The 18,604-nt window shown below is 37.1% G+C and overlaps 1 protein-coding gene and 1 long non-coding RNA gene across 2 annotated transcripts; both read right to left on the bottom strand.

The window, feature by feature from the left end:
• Positions 1–234: 234 nt before the first annotated feature.
• Positions 235–1,717, bottom strand: LOC147531932 (uncharacterized). Its single transcript, XR_015228222.1, has 2 exons — positions 1,636–1,717; positions 235–796 (listed from the first exon to the last, which is right to left on the bottom strand). It is a non-coding gene; the product is annotated as an uncharacterized LOC147531932 (long non-coding RNA).
• Positions 1,718–15,731: 14,014 nt separating this feature from the next.
• On the bottom strand, positions 15,732–17,930 carry LHCA6 (PSI type II chlorophyll a/b-binding protein (Lhca2*1)). The gene is made up of 5 exons (XM_086647601.1): positions 17,628–17,930; positions 17,291–17,461; positions 17,168–17,205; positions 16,420–16,934; positions 15,732–15,952 (listed from the first exon to the last, which is right to left on the bottom strand). The coding sequence occupies exons 1-5, from the start codon at positions 17,672–17,674 to the stop codon at positions 15,935–15,937; spliced, it is 789 nt and encodes a 262-aa protein (XP_086503727.1). The 5' UTR covers positions 17,675–17,930; the 3' UTR covers positions 15,732–15,934.
• Between the last annotated feature and the right edge of the window lie 674 nt (positions 17,931–18,604).

Raw genomic sequence — 18,604 nt, 5'->3', positions numbered from 1 at the left:
GGAGCCCATATGATTTACATAGGGAGGAATGGAGGGCAAAGGGTTTGTTCAACCCATGAACAGTGGGGGTATGTGTTCAAATAGTCTGTATGCCCTTGAAATATTTTTGTTTTCTCTATTATGCCTTAAATGTGTGCTAATAATAATTTTTGTTTTGCCCTAAAGTTGATATCTGAATTGGACGCCCTTCAGATTTCAGATCTGACAAATGAATATAATAAACACAACCTCAGATAGTAAACGGTTCAAACACCAATCACGGGATTATTTTATTCCGGTACTACATTCGACATCCATAACAACTAACACCATGCCCACAATATTGAGAAACATGGTTCTTTTTTAAGGCAAGATATTTTGGGGAGGAAAGGAGGGAGAGAGATATTAATATCCCACATCAAAAGAAGAAAGGGAAAAGGCGCAAACAAGTCCTAGTATTGTGTCCAATGCCATGGCACATAGTGCACTTCTTCTTGATACCCGATCTAACTGTTAATGCCGAAGGAGGAACACGACAATTGCCCACATCATGGCCAGTGCCATGACATATTCCGCACCTTCGTATCACAATTGGTTTCATTTCATAAACAATGTGATCAGAAGGCAGAACAATGCTACAAGTCCTTGAGTTGTGCCCTGTTTCATGGCACAAGCTGCATTTCCCAGTTTTTGGCCTCAGTTGTTCAACCACCCCTATTGCTGGACAAGTTCTCCTGTTGTGCCCCATCTCACTGCATAAGCTGCACCTATAAAGCCTTCTTGATGCTATTACTTCTTGAGGCTCTTCATATAATGCCTACATAGAAGACATTTAAATCAATAAATAGTTAGATAATTAAAGTGATAACAATGTCTCTCCAATGGACTGACGCAGAGCCTCGCTCCACTAAGGAAGTCTCACCCAAAATCCACTTCTACAAGAGAGAGATCGTAATCTTTGTCTTTGTGAATGTTGTGTTTAACAAAGACTTGGTTCGATTCGGTGGACCCAATCAAGAGTGTTGGGGGTTGGGTTTTGTTAAAATTGGAAATCCCTTATAAATTTGTAGCGGATCAAGAATTCTTAATGAGCCCAAAATGACCACATTTGAAAATTCTTATTTCGTAGTTTCGTACGAGCCTTAATTGAGCTGGCATTGGTCGAGAGCTTTGAACAAAATAATGTTAGCCATTGGTCAAAATGATGAAACCAAACCACAAAGGTGAGGTTCCAAGCGAAAGATTAGAAAACGGACCAATTTTTGAGGCGGACCACGTCACCTTTCTGGGCCGGCTACGGGTCGAAAGGTGATCTGGCCGGCCCCAATTCATCCGGCCACATGGAGAGAAACGGTCTGACCAATTGAGGCCGGCCACGTCACCTTCCAGCCCGTCATCGGCTCCAAAGTCGAGCAGTTTAGCACGTCACCTTACAGACCAAAATTGCCATGGACAAAAAAAGAACATTAACCAATCTTTCACTGGTATCACTAATGTTATCACTACCTTCAGCTTGTTCTCCTTAAATGTTAATAGTCATATTCTCCTTAAAGTATATTTCAACAAAAAAGATCAAGTATAAAAGGCTATGATACACAAAGGAAGTAATAGTAATGTGTATATATATATAATGGCGAAATTCCAAGGATAACTTACAAGAGTACCCAATGAGTTCCTAGCATCTTGTGAGTTCATGAGAATTTCTGCTGGAGCTATCTCTCTCTTTCTTCCTTGGCACAATCTCTCTAGTCTGATGGATCCTTTATATAGACTGTGTCCTATGGCTATTTCACATATGTCACATTTTTGCTCATCTCTCCAATTAATTACTTTACTAAAATTATCTTTATGTTATTATTACTTGTAATCAATTAGATTATGCAATTTCATTAGGATTATATACCTTTTATGCCAGGATATTGAAAGAGATTGTGTCTTAGAATTAATAAATACCTTTTTACAACCAGGAGCAACATTCATTAAATTGAGATTTCTTAACATATGTCTTAATTAATAAATACCTTTTTAAAACCAGGAGCAACATTCATTAAATTGAGATTTCTTAACATATGTCTTAATGAGATAGGGGTGGGAATCGGACGGGTATGGGTGCCCACGGGTAGTTTTGTCTCGGGCGGGTCGGGCACATTTTCAAAATGGCTATTAGGGCACTCGTGTGTAACGGGCGGGTAGTTTTAAGATTCCACTTGCCCAAAGCCTGCCCATGCCCGCTAAATGATGCGGGTGACTCAGGCTTCGGCAAGCGGGTGTCGGGTAATCAATACCATGCCTCACACAGCCTATATATTAATTTCTAAACTCTTCTCCTGGTACAAAAGAGCAGATGTGGGGCTGAGCTTTAAAACGTATGATTATGATCAAATTTTCAATTCATTCCATAAAACTTAACTGAAGTTCCTTACTTTTTCAAATCAAATGATGTGGGACTAAGATATTGTACCTTTGTTCAAGTGCCTTTGTCCTTGTTTATGAGACTTTTAGTCCCGCATTGAGAAGGCTTTGTGAGAGAGGTGGGGTTTGTCATTATAAAAGTTTCGACTCTCTCAAGCATATTAGAGCATATTAGTCCCACATCGAGAAGGTTTTGTGAGAAATGTGGGAGGTTGTGGTTATATAACTTTTGACTCTATGTAAGGTTGAGGGTCTATATGTCTCATATTAAGGAGGATTAAGGAGGATTAAGGAGGATGTGAGAGTAATCTAGGGCTTGCGGTTGTAGCACTTGCTTCCAAAGTCTTAGATGCCGCCACTCCTACCTTAAGTAGATATAAGAGCTTGCGACACTCCAATAACATTTTAAATAGTAACCAATGTGGGAATATGTGAAGGTTGTGTTCTTTGTTTTAATATTGGATAGTCCCACATTGGAAATTAGTAATAAAACCTCCATGGGTTATGGTTATAAAGCCAATTACTCCATCTGGTAAGTCTTCAATAGGCCCATAGAAAATATAGTGGGCTTCATAATGCTCAATAATACAAAGTTTTGACATTCTAGCTACAGGCGCCCGTAGGGTGCTACTATGCAGGCTCGGGTGCGGGCGGGAGCACAGGTAAGCCTATTCACCCGCGCCCGCCCGCTATCATCCCTCGGGCCGGGCGGGTCATACCCGTCTCGGGCATGGGCGTCCACGGGTTATTTCGGGCTCCGGGTGCTCGTAACGGGCGGCGGGCTGTCGGGTGCCCGTAACGGATGGCGGGCTGTCGGGTTGAATTCCCACCCCTAATGAAACATATTAATAAATAAAGGCTTGATTCCCTTTTGGTCCCCAATTTGTGACCCACTCACCATTTTGACTCCCATAAATGTCCGACAGTTAGTTTGGCCCCAAAATCCAAAACAATTTCAATTTTTTTCTTCAAGTACCCATAGGAGCCAAAATAGGATTAAATCTCAAAACTTTTAAAATCATTAAAGCCACCTTATCTCTCCTCCATTTAATCACATCCATCTACCACTTCATCTCTCTCAACACCTCATTACCTTCTCCGACGAAGGATGCCGAACGACCAAATTTTTCGGCAACCTTCAAACTGAAAAGAAAAAAAATTGTTTTCTTCTTTTTCTCTCATCTCTCTCTTCTTTCTTCTCTCCCTGTCAATTCTTTTCCATTCCTCCCCCTTCACAAGAGAGTTTAGAGAAGAAAGACGGGGGGTGACTTTAATGTTTTTTAAGTTAAAACTTTTTTTTTGAGGGGGGGGGGGGGGGGGGGGGGGGGTGATGGGCCTAAAAGGTTACCCTAAAAGGTCGCCACCCGCAAGTATACGGGCGCCAAGTAATAACCCGGTAAGACCGGGATCTATCCACGAAGATAGGAAGGTAATAAGAATATCAAGAAAGTCTAGCCCACCGGTCTAGGTGTCAACCACTAACTCAGACTAAACTGAAAAGATGATAATTGGGGTTTTGATTGGTTTATAATAAATAAACAAATAAAACGATCTAATCTAAAAGTGAAAGGTGAGAGAGATTCGGGAAAAATGGTCGAGCAAGAATAAAGTGAGGATACTTCGATCCACAAAATCGATAGTGACTATTACTAATAATCAATAAGCATGAAAAGTTAGTTAACTTCACCCATTTACTTGGATTGGTCAACGAACTCTTTGTATAACTCAGATTCTAGTCCATGAACGGTCAAAAAAGCCTTGCATTAAAACTCATTTGTCACATCAAAACATGTTTCACGAGTATCCGAATACCAAAGCTAGCTAGACATGGTGGAACACATAATAAACGAGAAGATAATAAAGAAAGACATAAGTTAAGGTGAAAATCTCCCTATTCCGATGAGGCGCAAGGCTAGGATCGTCGGAATAAATGGTTCGTGCTGCTGATCTCCCCCTAGCAATATCCAGATTTCCCTTTAATAATGCAGATTAGGTGTCCCCTCAGTCAAACCAGGGTTCCCTTTAGTAACAGAGTTGTCTTCTTCCTCATAAGCAACAACCACCATGAAAGCTTTAAACCAAGCTTTCTCTCTCTATAAAATCAACACCAAAGCACAAATAGAACTCAAAGGAAGCAAGGCAATGATGAATCAAGTAAAACCCCTAAACTTTCCGGCCAAAATAGTGGCCGGAATCACTACAACCGAGTCCGACAAAGATCAACAATTTCCGGCCAAGAGAACTTGAACTCCGGCCTAATGCTTGCTGTGTGGAGCTTCCCCTTGATGTTCTTTGCAATCCCGAGCTACCCTAGATGTTATAATGAAATCCCAAACTCGAGTTACTCAATGGAACTCTAATGAAGAACAGCCCGAGTTGCTGTGTTGGTCCGGTAACGCCGGCAGCAACCCTTGTTCTTCTCGGTTGGTGTTGATGCTCCTTGAGGGTGGAGCCGAGCTGTTGAATGAAGAACCGAGCAGCTGCTGTAATGGTGCTCTCTGGTTTCCCGAATAGGAGTGAAATCCTGAGCTGCCGTGAGCTCTTCACGAGCACAACCTCTAACCCTTCTTCTCTCTGTACCGCCGCCGTCAATGGCTCTCCCGAGCTGGTGTCTTGCCGGCCAAAGCCTTGGCCGGCACTCCTTTCTTTTTCTCTCTCTCTCTAAACTCTTCTAAACCCTAGATCTAATTGAGAAGATGAAGTAAGTCTGATTTTGCCTTTTATTTGCCCCCTTTCTTTTTCTAAAGGCAGCCCAAAGCCTAAACTCTCCAAAATCTTAAGTCACTTCATGGGGGTGCCTTCAAGTTTCTTCATTTGTCTCCTTTCTTTCAACTCTTGGGCCTTGGATTTTGGGCTCCATTAAGTAACCAAGGGGTGCTTGCATAATTGTTTCTACTTCTTCTAATTTTCAGAAAAGACAAAAATGTCCTTCGGCTTCTTTCCTCCGTAACTTTTCCGTCCGACCACCGATTCGACTTCCGTCTTCACCGGCGGACTCACCATTGACTCCACTTTCCATTGAACCTCTGATTTCACCAAAATGACCAAAATACCCCTGGTGCTATTTTCCTCCGACTTCGTCTGCATGAGATAGAAACGTGATGAATCGCTTCGTTTTATTCCGAATCAAACATCAAACTCCAAATAAGGTACCTACCAAGAAAAACACATAAATAGTTAGAAATAAAACTCGAAAAGAACTAACTCATCAAAGTTAAGTGATCTAAATGTGACATTTTAACGCCACATCAGGGGGGGGGGGGGGGGGAGGGAAATCGAACTATCAGATACTTATGGCCGCCAAATCAATGAGTTGCTCAGAAATTGGGGCCAAAATGGAATTAACCCATACCCATATATAAATTCTTCTTTTTTAGTTGCTTATTTCTTTTCTGGTCTCCTACTTTATGACTTTCCTCTTCTGCATCTATTTTAAGTAAATTCAAAATGAACCTTATTATCTTTGACTCAGTCTAATTGTGCTAGGGTCATTTGTTTGTTACATAATTTTCCTTACACGTGTCAGCGGGCCTAACATCGTCATTACACCATTCGAATTTTGTAAGAACTTCCGAGTTACGCATTATTCCTTTTTATGAAGAATCTAGAACTTTGAACTTAAAATTGGCCCCTGTAACTTTTGCAGAGTATTTTACTCATAATTTTGCCTATCCAAAGTTCCACGTAAACAGGTGGAACTTTGAAATTCTAAATTTTTTTGACAGGGTGTAATATAACAAATTCTTGGGGGTAAAAATAAGTCAAATCTATCTTTCAGTTTTCTCTGTCTCCCTCTCACTATAGTTGTTGTTATCTTACTTCACATATTTCTCTATCTCGCCCTTCTCTCTCTCTCTCTCTCTCTCTCTCTCTCTCTCTCTCTCTCTCTCTCTTCTCCCCCCCACTTTCTTTCCGAAGAACAAAAGCAGCAGTTGAAGTATCCAACCTCAAACTCTAGAAAATTCTATAAATTCCACTAGTCTTTCTTTCAAAATCAAGTTCACTTCATGGTATGACGTGTATAGAATAGAGCTTCATTTATGTTTGTTTTGTACATGATTCTCTTAAAAAAATTTGTTCTCACTATGGATATTGTAGATTTATGCTTTATTCACCAACTTTAAGTTTTGAAGTCTAACCTCCTAATGAGGTGATAAGTTTTAGATCCAAAATCACAAGGTCAATGGTTTTAGACCCGAAAGATAATATTAAATAAAAAATAAATCCACTAGGAGTAATTTACATGTCTAACCTCTCTTTTTTCTACTACTTCCTAACCAATTGCAGGTTAAATAAAATTACCTAGATTAGAAGGTTCAAAGGAATTTTCAGTTTCATGAAAATAATTCCTCAATAAGTAGTTCTCATCCCTATAAAAAGTTGTCTTTTCCTTTTAAATGAAGGTTTCCATAACCTTTTTACACAAAGAAAATTTATTGTACCCCTCTTCCTCAGTTCACTAAGGTCATGTTTGGCTCGCGGGAATGGAATGTGATTCCCCGGCATGACATTCCCATAACTGATTCCTGGAAATCAGATTACTTTAGTTTGATGTTTGGCTTGACCAAATTATTTTATGTGAAGGACGATTTTAATATTAGGCATTGTAATATTTTATTAAGGATAATTTCGTCCATAAATATTAAACTAAATCATTCTTGGAAATAGGAATCACAACCCACCCCCTCCCTGGGTTTGCTATTTCCCCATTTAAATGGAATCCCATTCCTGGAGAAATATGATTCTCATGCATTCCCGCGAGCCAAACAATAGTCAGGATTGTGATTCTCGGGAATCACATTCCATTCCCACCTGATTCTCGCGCGCCAAACATGGCCTAAGAGAAAATCTAGAGAAATCGCAGAGAAAAATCATCCACGCTTTTCAGTCTTTAACTAGAGAAAACCTAGAAGAACAAGATGCTTAATGGATTAAATTTCTTCTTTTACCATATTCTCGCATTTTTTCAACGATAGATTGTTGCACAGTGCATGATTTTGTTACTCTTATTCTTAAAGTTAGGATATGAATTTTTTTCTTAACAAAAATCCTTCTGATCTTGTCCCACTGTTTCTCTCTCTACAAGCTTGTTTTCTTCAGAAAATTTACATGAAAAGTAATTAGATATTTTGCGAACATTTGTTGTAGAACTTATTTGATTTTACGTTAATTATGAAAATTTTACCAACATTTTCTAAACTCTAACAAATCATGATCGGGTAACATATTTATTTACATAATAAATGAATATTGAATGATACGAAATCATCAATGTAAAAGAATAAAAATGTAAAACTTTGCGAGAAATCTATATACTTTTGTGATAGATTCTTCAGAGTTTAGAAGATGTTGGTAGAGTTGCCAAAATATATGCAAAAACCAATGAAGCTATAAGAAAATTTATGAAAAAATTTTAACAACGCATATTATGCTGTTAGAATTAATAAAATGCTACAAGAATATTTAAAATGTCAACAAAATATATATATATATATATATATATATCAGTTTACATGCATATTTTAAATGAAAACAAGATTAAATTTTTATCAAAGATGTGATTGTGTTATTAAATTCAGTAAAATGCTTAAAAACAAGATTGAATTTTTATAAATTTGTAGCTTTTTTCATACTGATAGAGTAATGATCGAGAACATCTCGGAAGACTTGAACCCCACCCTCAATTCTTGACCGACGTGGGTGAAAATTGGACTCATGCATTTGCCTTAGTTATTTTCCATTTAAGGTAACAACTACAAGAATTTGAATCACTGAAATCCATGGCTAATGGTAAGGGGAGCAAAAGATTGTTGTTAGGGAACTATTATGGTTGGGGAACTGCCAAGATTAGTAAAGGGAGGTGTGAGTTTTGAGTTATTATTTTAAAGACCTTCTAAGATTCACAATTTAAGGGACTCAAGTGTGATACATGGAAATATACCAGAATTAAAGAAAATAAAAAAACGATGCCTTCTTCTTTCACTCGATCTCTTTTCAAATCATCTCTCCTAATCTCTGTCTAACTTCTCTTCAATCTTTTCCGACCATCAACTACAAAATCCCGGCTAATTCTACCCAAGTATTTTCTCTAATGAAGAAGACATCATCATAAATATCGTGAGACACAATAAACGTTAGTATCCAATAGAGAAGAGAGCGAGAATCAATAAACTAGTTGCTAATCAGTAATGGTTCTTGTGTAACTTGATTGTGGTGAAGAAAGAGAGGTATTGTTATTGAAATATTTAAGGTTTAAGGAAGAATAGAAAAGAAAAAGTACTATCAAAATTTTTAAAATTTTAAATTATATAATTTTTTTTCTAATCCATCTATATTTCATTATTTAGTTTCAGATCCAAAAAAGTAGTTCCTAATACCAAATTGGTATAGGGAGATGTAGTACAAAAAATTGATTTTCTACTACAGCTCCTCAACAACACTCTCCGGCTCCCCTTACCAATCACCAAATCCATTCAATAATTATAGAAAAATATTTAAAATGTTGTTCTCCTAATTTAAGTAATATAGGAGAATTAAGGAAATGCTAGAGAAATGTTAGAGATTTGGTTAACATAATGTAAGTAAGTTAGAAAACATATGATACATTATTATGTTGTTGTTACGTCCATTCATCACCTAAGTTGTTTTAAAACTTTAGAAGTATTTTTGAGTGTAAGTATATAATTGTGTTTTTAAAATCAATAAAACGCTAAAAAAAAAATTAAAATTCTGTTATATCTGAGAATGCTAGAATCAATAAGATGCTAGATAAATAATCAAACTTTTGTTCACCTACTCTAACTAATTCATAACGTATGCCACACATATTATGCTAATAGAACCAATAAAATGTTAGAAAAATAATGAACATATCAGCAAAATAAATATCAATTTATATTATGTTTTATATGAAAATAAGAGTGCACTGATGAAAAATTCAACTTATTTTCTTACGAAAAAAAGTGATAAAAAAGAAAGTTACATTTAAGTATGTTGTTAGAATTAAATAACTATTTTAAGAAGATTCGAAATTTAATCAACATACATAAGATTTTCAAGACAAAATATTTCGTAGAGATATAAATATTGTAAGAACATAAAGAGGGAAGGAAATCTCGATTTTAGGACAAGAATGATTGATTTGGCATGTTGGGCTGACAACTATAAATTTTGAAAATAAATACTGAGAACAAATTTTGACCATAAATTTTCTCTTTTAAAATTTATGGAAAGAATATATTTATTATCTCAACCACAAGACACCGTTGGTTTACTATAAGTTAATATATATTTATAAAAGGGCAATAATAAGAGAAAATAAATGGCTTGAAGCATGGGACCCCACCAAAAAGTACACTTTCGGACTTATTTTTTATTTAATGTTTTATTTTGGTCTTATAGTGTTTATTGATTTAGGAGTGGATATATGACTAATTACCCTTCCTATTTTTGGACCTTAGACTAAAAATTCTTATAAAATATATGTTTCATATTTACTCACTTAAGTTTTTTCTCAATTTTTTTCTACTGTCTTAATGTGTGTGTGTGCGCGCGCGAGTGTGAGAGACATATATAACATGACTTCTTTGTGTTATTATCTCAACGAGAAAAGAAATGTGACGAACATGTATGTAAGTAATTCAGGTAATGCATTGTTGTTATTAGCCTGAAGTGGTCGTGGTGGTGGTGAAGATGAAGATGATGGGTAAACAATAAATATTTTTTTCTCAACAAAAGAAAAAAAAACAGTAGAACTTTATCTGAAAAAATGTAGCTTTTGTTTTAACCTAAGCCATTGATTTGAATGACCTAGAATTTGAAATGGACCCGTCAAAGTTCTAGCCTAATTACCTAGAAGTTCTAGAGTGAAAGTTTTAGAACTCTAAAGTTCTCTAACTTCCGGGCTCTAGGAGTTTAAAGTTCTAAAACTTATAATCTCTTGAAAGTTTTAGAAATTTCAAGTTCTAGTAAAAACAAATAACAGGTCCAAAAAGTGAAAAGTATTTTAATTTGTTGATAAACTTATATTTCTCCAAAGCATTTTTGTTTGTCTTTCTAAAGTTTTAGTTTCAAGTTTGTCTCTGTTACTGATGATGTAACTCTCTGCTAATATACCTCTGATTCCATCACAGTTGTATCCTCTTCATTGAACTCTTTGTTACTAAGATCACTATGAATAGAATTATAGAAAGTAACTAACTATAGGGCTCTCTCTCTTTCTCTCTCTCTATCTCTTTCTCCACTCGCTTTCTCTCTCCATAATTTGACTTAATTGTTAAGAAACAAATCTTATTTTGCGGTTGAAGAATTATTTTGAGCTAAGTCCAAATTCCAAACCTTACCTTAACAATAAAATAAGAGTTTGTATTTAAAACTAACTAATGTACCACAAACGAAAATATCATGAAATTAAAATTGAACTCTAATAAAATGTAATTAAAATTCCAAAGCTTGATTTTGTTCTCTAAAGCACGGCGACAAGCTTTTGAAGAGCTTAATATATTATTTATTTGGATGCTTGATTAGGGTTAATGAGATTAAAAGCAATTTGTTTTTTTATACTTCAATTTTGATGGCAAAAAGTAATTTATTTATCTGGGTTACCTTTTAATTTGTGTGAAAAATGGAATTGTTGATTTGATAGATCATAGGCAGAAGATGGTGTTCAAAGTGATGATGCGTTGAAATGGATTCATAAAGATAAGCCTAGCTTGGTCCATCTTATGTATCGAGTGGGTGATTACTTTGGATAGAAGATGGGGTCAACCACACACAAAGATTATTTTGGAAGAGAATTTTTAATCCTAATGGTAACTGAATGAAGTTAGAAAAATGAAATAAACACGATAACCGCCTAAGAGCATCTCTAATGGAACACTCAAACTCTAACACTAATTAAAAGGTAACTCAGATAAATAAATTACTTTTTGCCATCAAAATTGAAGTATAAAAAGACAAATTGCTTTTACTCTCATCATGAGCACTCTTGAGCTTATGGACACGGGTTTCAAAGGAAATCCGTTTATATGGAATAATAAACAATTTGGGGAAAATTTTATTCAAGAGCGTTTGGACAGAGCGCTGTCAAATCACCCCTGGTTTTAACTCTTTAGCTCCTCAGGTATTACTCATCTAGACTCGATTGGCTCGGACCATCTACCTATTCTCCTTTCTAATCAGGAAACAAAACATTCTCAAGCAAAACCTTTTAAATTGTTACGTACCTGGATGTCGCATCCAAAATGCCACGAGTTTATAGCAGATAAATGGGCAATTGACGAACAGGCCCATATGGAAAATAATATTCAAACAAACCTTAAAAGTTTGAGTAAACATCTCACGAATTGGAATACTATTGTATTCGGGGAATATTGAAAACAAGATTAGTAAGATTATTACCTCCATCCAGAAGTGCCACAACCGTGAGGAATATATTAACCTCAACTTGACGATAGAAGAATTATATAAACAACAGGAAAGTATTTGGAAAGAAAAATCCAGAAATAACTTTATCACCTTAGGTGACAAGAACACTAAATACTTCCACTCTCAGGCGATCCAGAGAAGTAGGCATAATCGTATTCTAGTTATCAAAGATGAAAACGACGAATGGCAGGAAAACATCAATGACATTCAAAACATCTTTGCCTCTCATCTGCTCAACATCAGTACTTCCACTAACCCGGAAGTTAATCAGGAGATTCTTCAGCTATTCCAACCTACAATTACTCATGAGCAAAATCAATATCTCACTAGGCAAACGGACCATGAGGAAATTGATTTAGCCATTAAATGGTTGAAAAAAGAAGCTTCTCCTGGGCCGGACGGCTTCCCTCACTTTTTCTTCCAGTCTAACTGGGATACGGTACGAAGTGACATTTACATTTTGGTATGGAACTTTTTTGAGTCAGCCTATCTCCCGTATGGGACTAACCATACTCACATTTGTCTTATCCTTAAAACTTCCACTCCGACTTCCCCAGCTGACTTCCGACCTATTAGTCTGCTTAATACCACGTACAAAATTATCACTAAAATTTTAGCGGACCGGTTCAAACTTACTTTGGACAATATCATTTCCCCTTTCCAGTCGGCATATGTCCCTGGGAGACAAATCACCGATAACATTATTATAGGCCAAGAAATTATACATTCGAACAAAAAGATGAAAGGGGCTAAAGGATACTTTGGTCTCAAACTAGACATGTCAAAAGCTTTTGACAGAATTGAGTGGTCTTTTATAACTCACATTATGAGGAAATTAGGTTACTCTGATCACTGGATCAATATGATTCACAACTGCATTTCGACGTCCTCTATGGCTGTTCTTATAAACGGGCGCCCTAGCAAGACGTTCATTCCCTCTAGAGGAATTAGACAAGGAGACCCGCTCTCCCCTTTCTTGTTTACTTTGGCAATGGAAGGGCTTAGCAGACTCATTAACGCGGATGAAGAGAACGGAAAATTCCAGGGCTTCCCGAGCAATAACAACAACTGTGAAATCAACCATCTACTGTTTGCAGAGGACTGTATCATTTTCGGACGAAACTCTTTCGAAAATATTACAAACCTTACAAATATCCTCAACACTTTCGGGAAAGCCTCTGGACAAATGATAAACTACTCGAAATCCAATATTTTCTACTAAAAAAATTCTCATCCGAAATTCAAACGAATGATCATGAAATCACTTAAAGTTAAATATGCGTCCACCTCGGAGAAAATACCTGGGAGCTCAACTTTTCATAGGACCTCAAAAAACTAGAGTGTTCAATGACTTAGTAGAAAAAATTAATCAAAAACTTTCTAAGTGGAACAACGCGTTCCTTTCCCAAGCAGGTCGCACGGTGGTCATCTCGGCAATCGCAGCGGCAGTACCCCTATACCAGATGCAGTGCTTCGCCATCCCGAAGGGCATCAGCAAGCGCATCATGACTTTGCAAAAGTCGTTCTGGTGGGGTAAGTCAAAAGGCATATGCACTAAATCATAGAAATCTATTTGCCTCCCAAAAGACTTGGGAGGCCTCGGTATTCATCTCTCGCACATTGATAATATTGCTATGTTAAGTAAACAAGCATGGAGAATTAAGACTAATCCTGATGCTGCATGGGTGAAATTCTTAAAAGCTAAATATTACCCCAACACAGATAATCCAGGACCAGCGAAAACAGCATCACTCATGGATCTGGAAGAATATATGCAAAACTTTTCAACTTATTGGAAATTTCGATGAACCCACGAGAAACCTAATAAAAGTGATTCCCATTTGTAGGGAAGGAAAAGATGAAATTAAATGGGCTCTGACTGAGTCCGGAAACTTCATGGTTAAATCGTTGTACAATCATCTGAGAAGGGATAACCTGACCCTGAACCTGGACCAGTTAAATTGGAAGTTCATTTGGGGACTTCCGGTCATCCCTAGAATTCAGCTATTTATATGGAAAATTTGTAATAACGCATTACCGGTTAAAGATCGAATACGTAAATACATAGGAAACAATTTGAACTGCCACATGTGCACCAACATCGAAACCGTAGAGCATGTTCTTCTTCACTGTCTTATAGCAAAAAACATTTGGTTCCATTTTAATATCCTCTCCGAAAACATTAAATCGATTACGGAATGGATCTTCTCATGGCAAAACGCCCAACATAGATGTAATAATAAAAACAAAACTCATTTTGCCACTATATTGTGGATTATTTGGAAAGCTAGATGCGACAGCTGCTTCCAGTGCCTTAAAGCCGAAACTAAAGATATTATTAACACAATTAAAAGTTACCCGGAAAAACATTATAAGATCTCCATAAAAAATCAGACAAACGTAGAAAAATGGATCCCCCTAAAGAACCGTATCTGAAGATTAATGTCGATGCCTCTTATACTTCTATCAACGCCTCCATCGGCACGGGACTAGTAGCCCATAACAAAGAAGCTTAATTCATAGAAGCTGCTACAGCCATATCCAGAGCCAGAAATAGCGAAGAAATTGAAGCCATTGCCATCTTTAATGGTATTCAATGGGCGATAGATCGTGAATATAAGCACATCATCATTGAAAGCGACAACCATAACCTCATAAAGCACATCCAAGATCGACGTCACACTATCAAGTGGCAATCCAAAATCCACATCCACAAAATTCGGAAGATGATAACAAAGTTCGACATCATTATATTCCACTATACAAAGAGGGCGCTAAACTCCCAAGCTGATCTACTCGCCAAGTGGGCAAGGAAGAAGAATAGTGATAAGACATGGACGCATGTGCCTTACTTTTTATCAAAGCAGTATTGTAATAGAATTTTAATTTAATTTATATACTCTCTTTCAACAACAAAAAAACTCCAAAACTAATAGTGCCACTTAGAGCATTTCCAATGCAAAATTCAAAAAAATCTCTATTCATCCTATGTGTCAAGTTTCAAATGAGATTCTCACTCCTAGGAGGCGAAAATAGAGATCCTCAATTTTTGTGTGTCTCCAATGCAAAACTCTAAACTTATCTTATTTACTTATGTGGCATAGTTATTTTTGTAAATAAATAATTAATTACTTAGAAAATATAGAAGATTCGATTTTTATTGGTTGAAAATCAAATATTGATGAGTTGGACAATTAGAGATATCTCAAGAGGGCACTCTAGAAATAGAGTGTCCTCTTAAGCTATCCTCATGCTTCTGAATGGTTTGCGTGTGTGAGAAAATTAGGCCAGGTATTATTTGTAAATGGAATCTCTCTCTCTCTCTCTCTCTCTCTTTAATGAATGCTCTTATATGGAGTATTTGTTTTGGGTCTCATATTTTATATCTACAATGAGACAGATTGAAAATCTGCACGAGAAGTTATTTAGTGATCCCGTTGATCGGAAAACAGAATGGTCTACCATCCTTGACGCATTAGAGAATGTGGAGAAGAAAGAAGAAGAAATAAGAGAGTTAGGGGGCACGGTAGAAACCTACGAGGTATATAGTTAAATTATTTTTGACGTTTGTTTTTATAAGATCTGATATCACTTTTGGAATTTGTAGGATCTGATGAACCGTCTCGATGAACTACAACCTGGGCTGAGTAAATTGGAGACACTTTTGAAGCCTTCAATTGCTGGGGCCGAGGCTGGGCTCAATATAGTATACTATTTGCAAATGGTGGTGGAAGAAAATGAATCGGATGACGATTGGTGACATAGATGGGAGATTGGCAGAGCCGTGGGTAAAGGGGTGCCACCGGTGCGGTGGCACAGGGCCCACCTTTACCCAAGGGCCCATTTTTTTATCCAAGGGTTAAAAGAGAAACCCAGAAGTAACTAATATCTCCACCTACCAAAACAGACCGCTGTAACAAAGAAAAGAAAATGGGTGCTTCTAGAGGCACCGGGCCAAAGGCTGTATCAGTGAATATGGTACATTATACTATTCAAAAGCATAATAGATGATAATTAGTTTCAGCAAATCCCTTTCAAGTGGTCATAGTCAGTACTCCATCTTTTTCCCCTGAGCTGTCTTTAGTTTGTGCTACTTAAGTTTCACAAGCTTGTACCTTTAATGTGATTCAAAAGCCTGCAAGTAATTTCTTGACAATTTAGGATACAATTCATCTTTGTTATTGTTGAATCATGATTACATCATAAGATGAAATAAGCACATTTGCTATTAAACTGCTTCGAAGGCCAACACGAAAAAACCCACTACTACCCTAACCTATAAGTTACATGGGAAAATTTTTGAGGATAAACTATGCTCCCTAAGACTCTAGTGAAGAAATACTTTAGTGAAGAAAATCTCAGCCGGAAGCCCATCCATAAAGTCCCTAAGGGGTCGGCGCATTGATGTTTATACATGTTACCATTGCTTAATATATTGTATGTAAACCCTAAACCTTAAGCTCTAAGATTTTATTTCGGTGAACACTATTATTTTCATTAATTATATGTTTTGGTTTTCTCAGTCTAATATCTCTCATTAATAATCAAAACTACGTAGAAAGAATTTGTCGAAAGTTTATTGTGCGAATAAAAAAAACTCACCAAGAAAATGTTGCAGTGTCCAGGATCAGCAATGTGAGCCATTAAGTTCTCAATTGGACCTTGTCCTGTATAAATAGCTTGAAACAAAAACCCAACAAAAGCTAACATAGCAAGACGACCATTCTTGATCTCTTTAGTCCTCAAAACCATAACTGGTTCAGGGGATCCTCTACCCCACATCATTGGGTCAAACCATAGCCCACCAGGGTAACCAACGTCTGGTTTCGGGTTCTTTTTGTTTGGGAATTTAGGTTCGATATCGACTGACCCGGGGTTGAGGAGATCAGCCCATCTTCTTCCTTCAACCCAGCCCATTAAACCCATTTGGACGACAAACAATGTAGTCGGATCTGCAAAATATTGTCTTTCACCCGCATCGTACCATGAGAAGTTTTCAATGAAACCTAAACTCTCTAACCATTCTGGAATAAGGATTCCTGCGACAGCAAGCATTGCCCACCTACCATGAATTAGTTCAGCTTGTGCAAACCATTGAAGTAGCTCTGGATCAGAACCTACAAAATTTGATTCATCTATGTTTAAGATAAATTGGACTAGACATTAAAAAAAAATCGGGCTACAATGACAATTTTGGTTGATTTGGGTGCCATATATAATGTGCCTAATATACGAATGAAGTCTCGACCCGTTACCTCGGTGATATAATCTAACTTAAAATCAATGGGGATAGGTTGAGAAGACATACCATTAATCTCTAATACAGATTAATTTCAGAATGTATTCTTACCTAATCCAAGTGGGTCGAAGCCGAAATCTCCTGGAAGACTACAAAATGATGTCAAACCAATAGTCATTTCCATTTGAATTGCTTGATGAAACAAATGTGTGTGAGAGAGAGAGTTGTCAGTACCTGCCATCAAGCCATTCAGGAGGAGAACTACCTGGGAACCACAAAGGTCTATCAGGAGGAAGAGGTTCACAGACACTAGAAACCCCACTTTTAGTTGCACCAACCCTTCCTATTGGCATTGGTATTATGCATTTTTTGAAGCTTCCATGACAATTAACTTGAGGCCTTCCCCTGTTACTCAAACCAGTCATAAACCAGAAAACAATTTCATCAAAAAGAACCTAATAGCCATTGAATTGATTTTTATAGAGAAACAACAAACAAGTATACTTGAAGAGTTATTACATTCACTAATTTGTAAGGTTGAAAAGTGAATAATTGAGAGAGAAAGAAGAACCTTGGAGTGAGGCTTGATAATGCAGTTGAAGAAATTGAGAGTGCCATTAGATGAAGAAAAACCCTTACCTGCAACTTGAGGGATTACCATTGAAACATCTTTAAGGTAATTTCCTCCCCACAAACTGCTTATCCATACATGCATGGCATTATGGCAATATGGCAATATGGCATTAGAATGATGGTTCATGAGCACCTTACTTGGCATGTACTAGAAGTCTAGAAAAGCCAATAGTAGGCATACAGCTGTAATGGATCCTAGGGTTTTCTGGATAGAGTGAGGTGTAGATTGGGCCAATAGTTACCCTTACCATTCTTTTGGGGCATAGGTGTTGATGGGTACTCATTTACCAGAAACCTTGAAGCCCGTTGCTGGCCATCATTTTATACCTATAAAAATGTATGGAATGACAATGTAAAGTTAAGCCTAAAATAAATGTGAAATCAAAGTAGACTATTAATTTTGGCCAGCGCTTTGGGGAAAGCTAAATAGTTTTCGGGGTATGAAATTTTAAAGTGAATATGTAGAATTTTAGAGATTTTCCGGGGAAATAAATTTTAAAGGGAAATAAAAAAAAAACACTCTACCTCACCTCACTCTCTCTCCACCTCACCTCACTCTCTCTCCACCTCACCTCTTTGTCTTCTCCGATTTGGTCGCCGGCCGGAAAATTTTCCGGCCGGCGACCATGAAGAAAAAAAAAAAGAAATTTTTTTTCACTATCTCTCTCTCTCTCTAGAAACTCCGGCGAAGGAGTTTCCCTTCGCAGGAATTCCGGTCTGTTGAAGAAGCCACAATATTGGAATTGATATTATTTCAGCACTTGTTTGGTACTCGATGTAAGGGTGTGGACGAGGGGGTGCGACCACACCGGCCCCCTCTCCCTAAAGGTTCTCTTTTTAAAAATTACACAAAAAAATACTTATAATTTAAAAATCATTCTAAAATGGTAGATAGTTTTTTTGGAACAAGGAGAC

This window comes from Eschscholzia californica, unplaced genomic scaffold (genome assembly GCF_041429995.1).
Source record: "Eschscholzia californica isolate CP2 unplaced genomic scaffold, dmEscCali1.0.p SCAF_6, whole genome shotgun sequence".
In the NCBI taxonomy this organism is placed as follows: domain Eukaryota; kingdom Viridiplantae; phylum Streptophyta; class Magnoliopsida; order Ranunculales; family Papaveraceae; genus Eschscholzia; species Eschscholzia californica.
Note: the sequence above shows the minus strand (reverse complement) of the source record. Positions and strands in the feature narration are given on the sequence as shown.

Bases quoted from the DNA above. Each gene is read 5' to 3' on its own strand.
- LHCA6 (XM_086647601.1), bottom strand. From the start codon at position 17,674: ATGGCACTCTCAATTTCTTCAACTGCATTATCAAGCCTCACTCCAAG. The intron at 17,462-17,627 runs GTTCTTCTTTCT...TTTGAGTAACAG, and splicing joins TTATCAAGCCTCACTCCAAG to GGGAAGGCCTCAAGTTAATT. The intron at 16,935-17,167 runs GTAAGAATACAT...CAAATTTTGTAG, and splicing joins CTTCGACCCACTTGGATTAG to GTTCTGATCCAGAGCTACTT.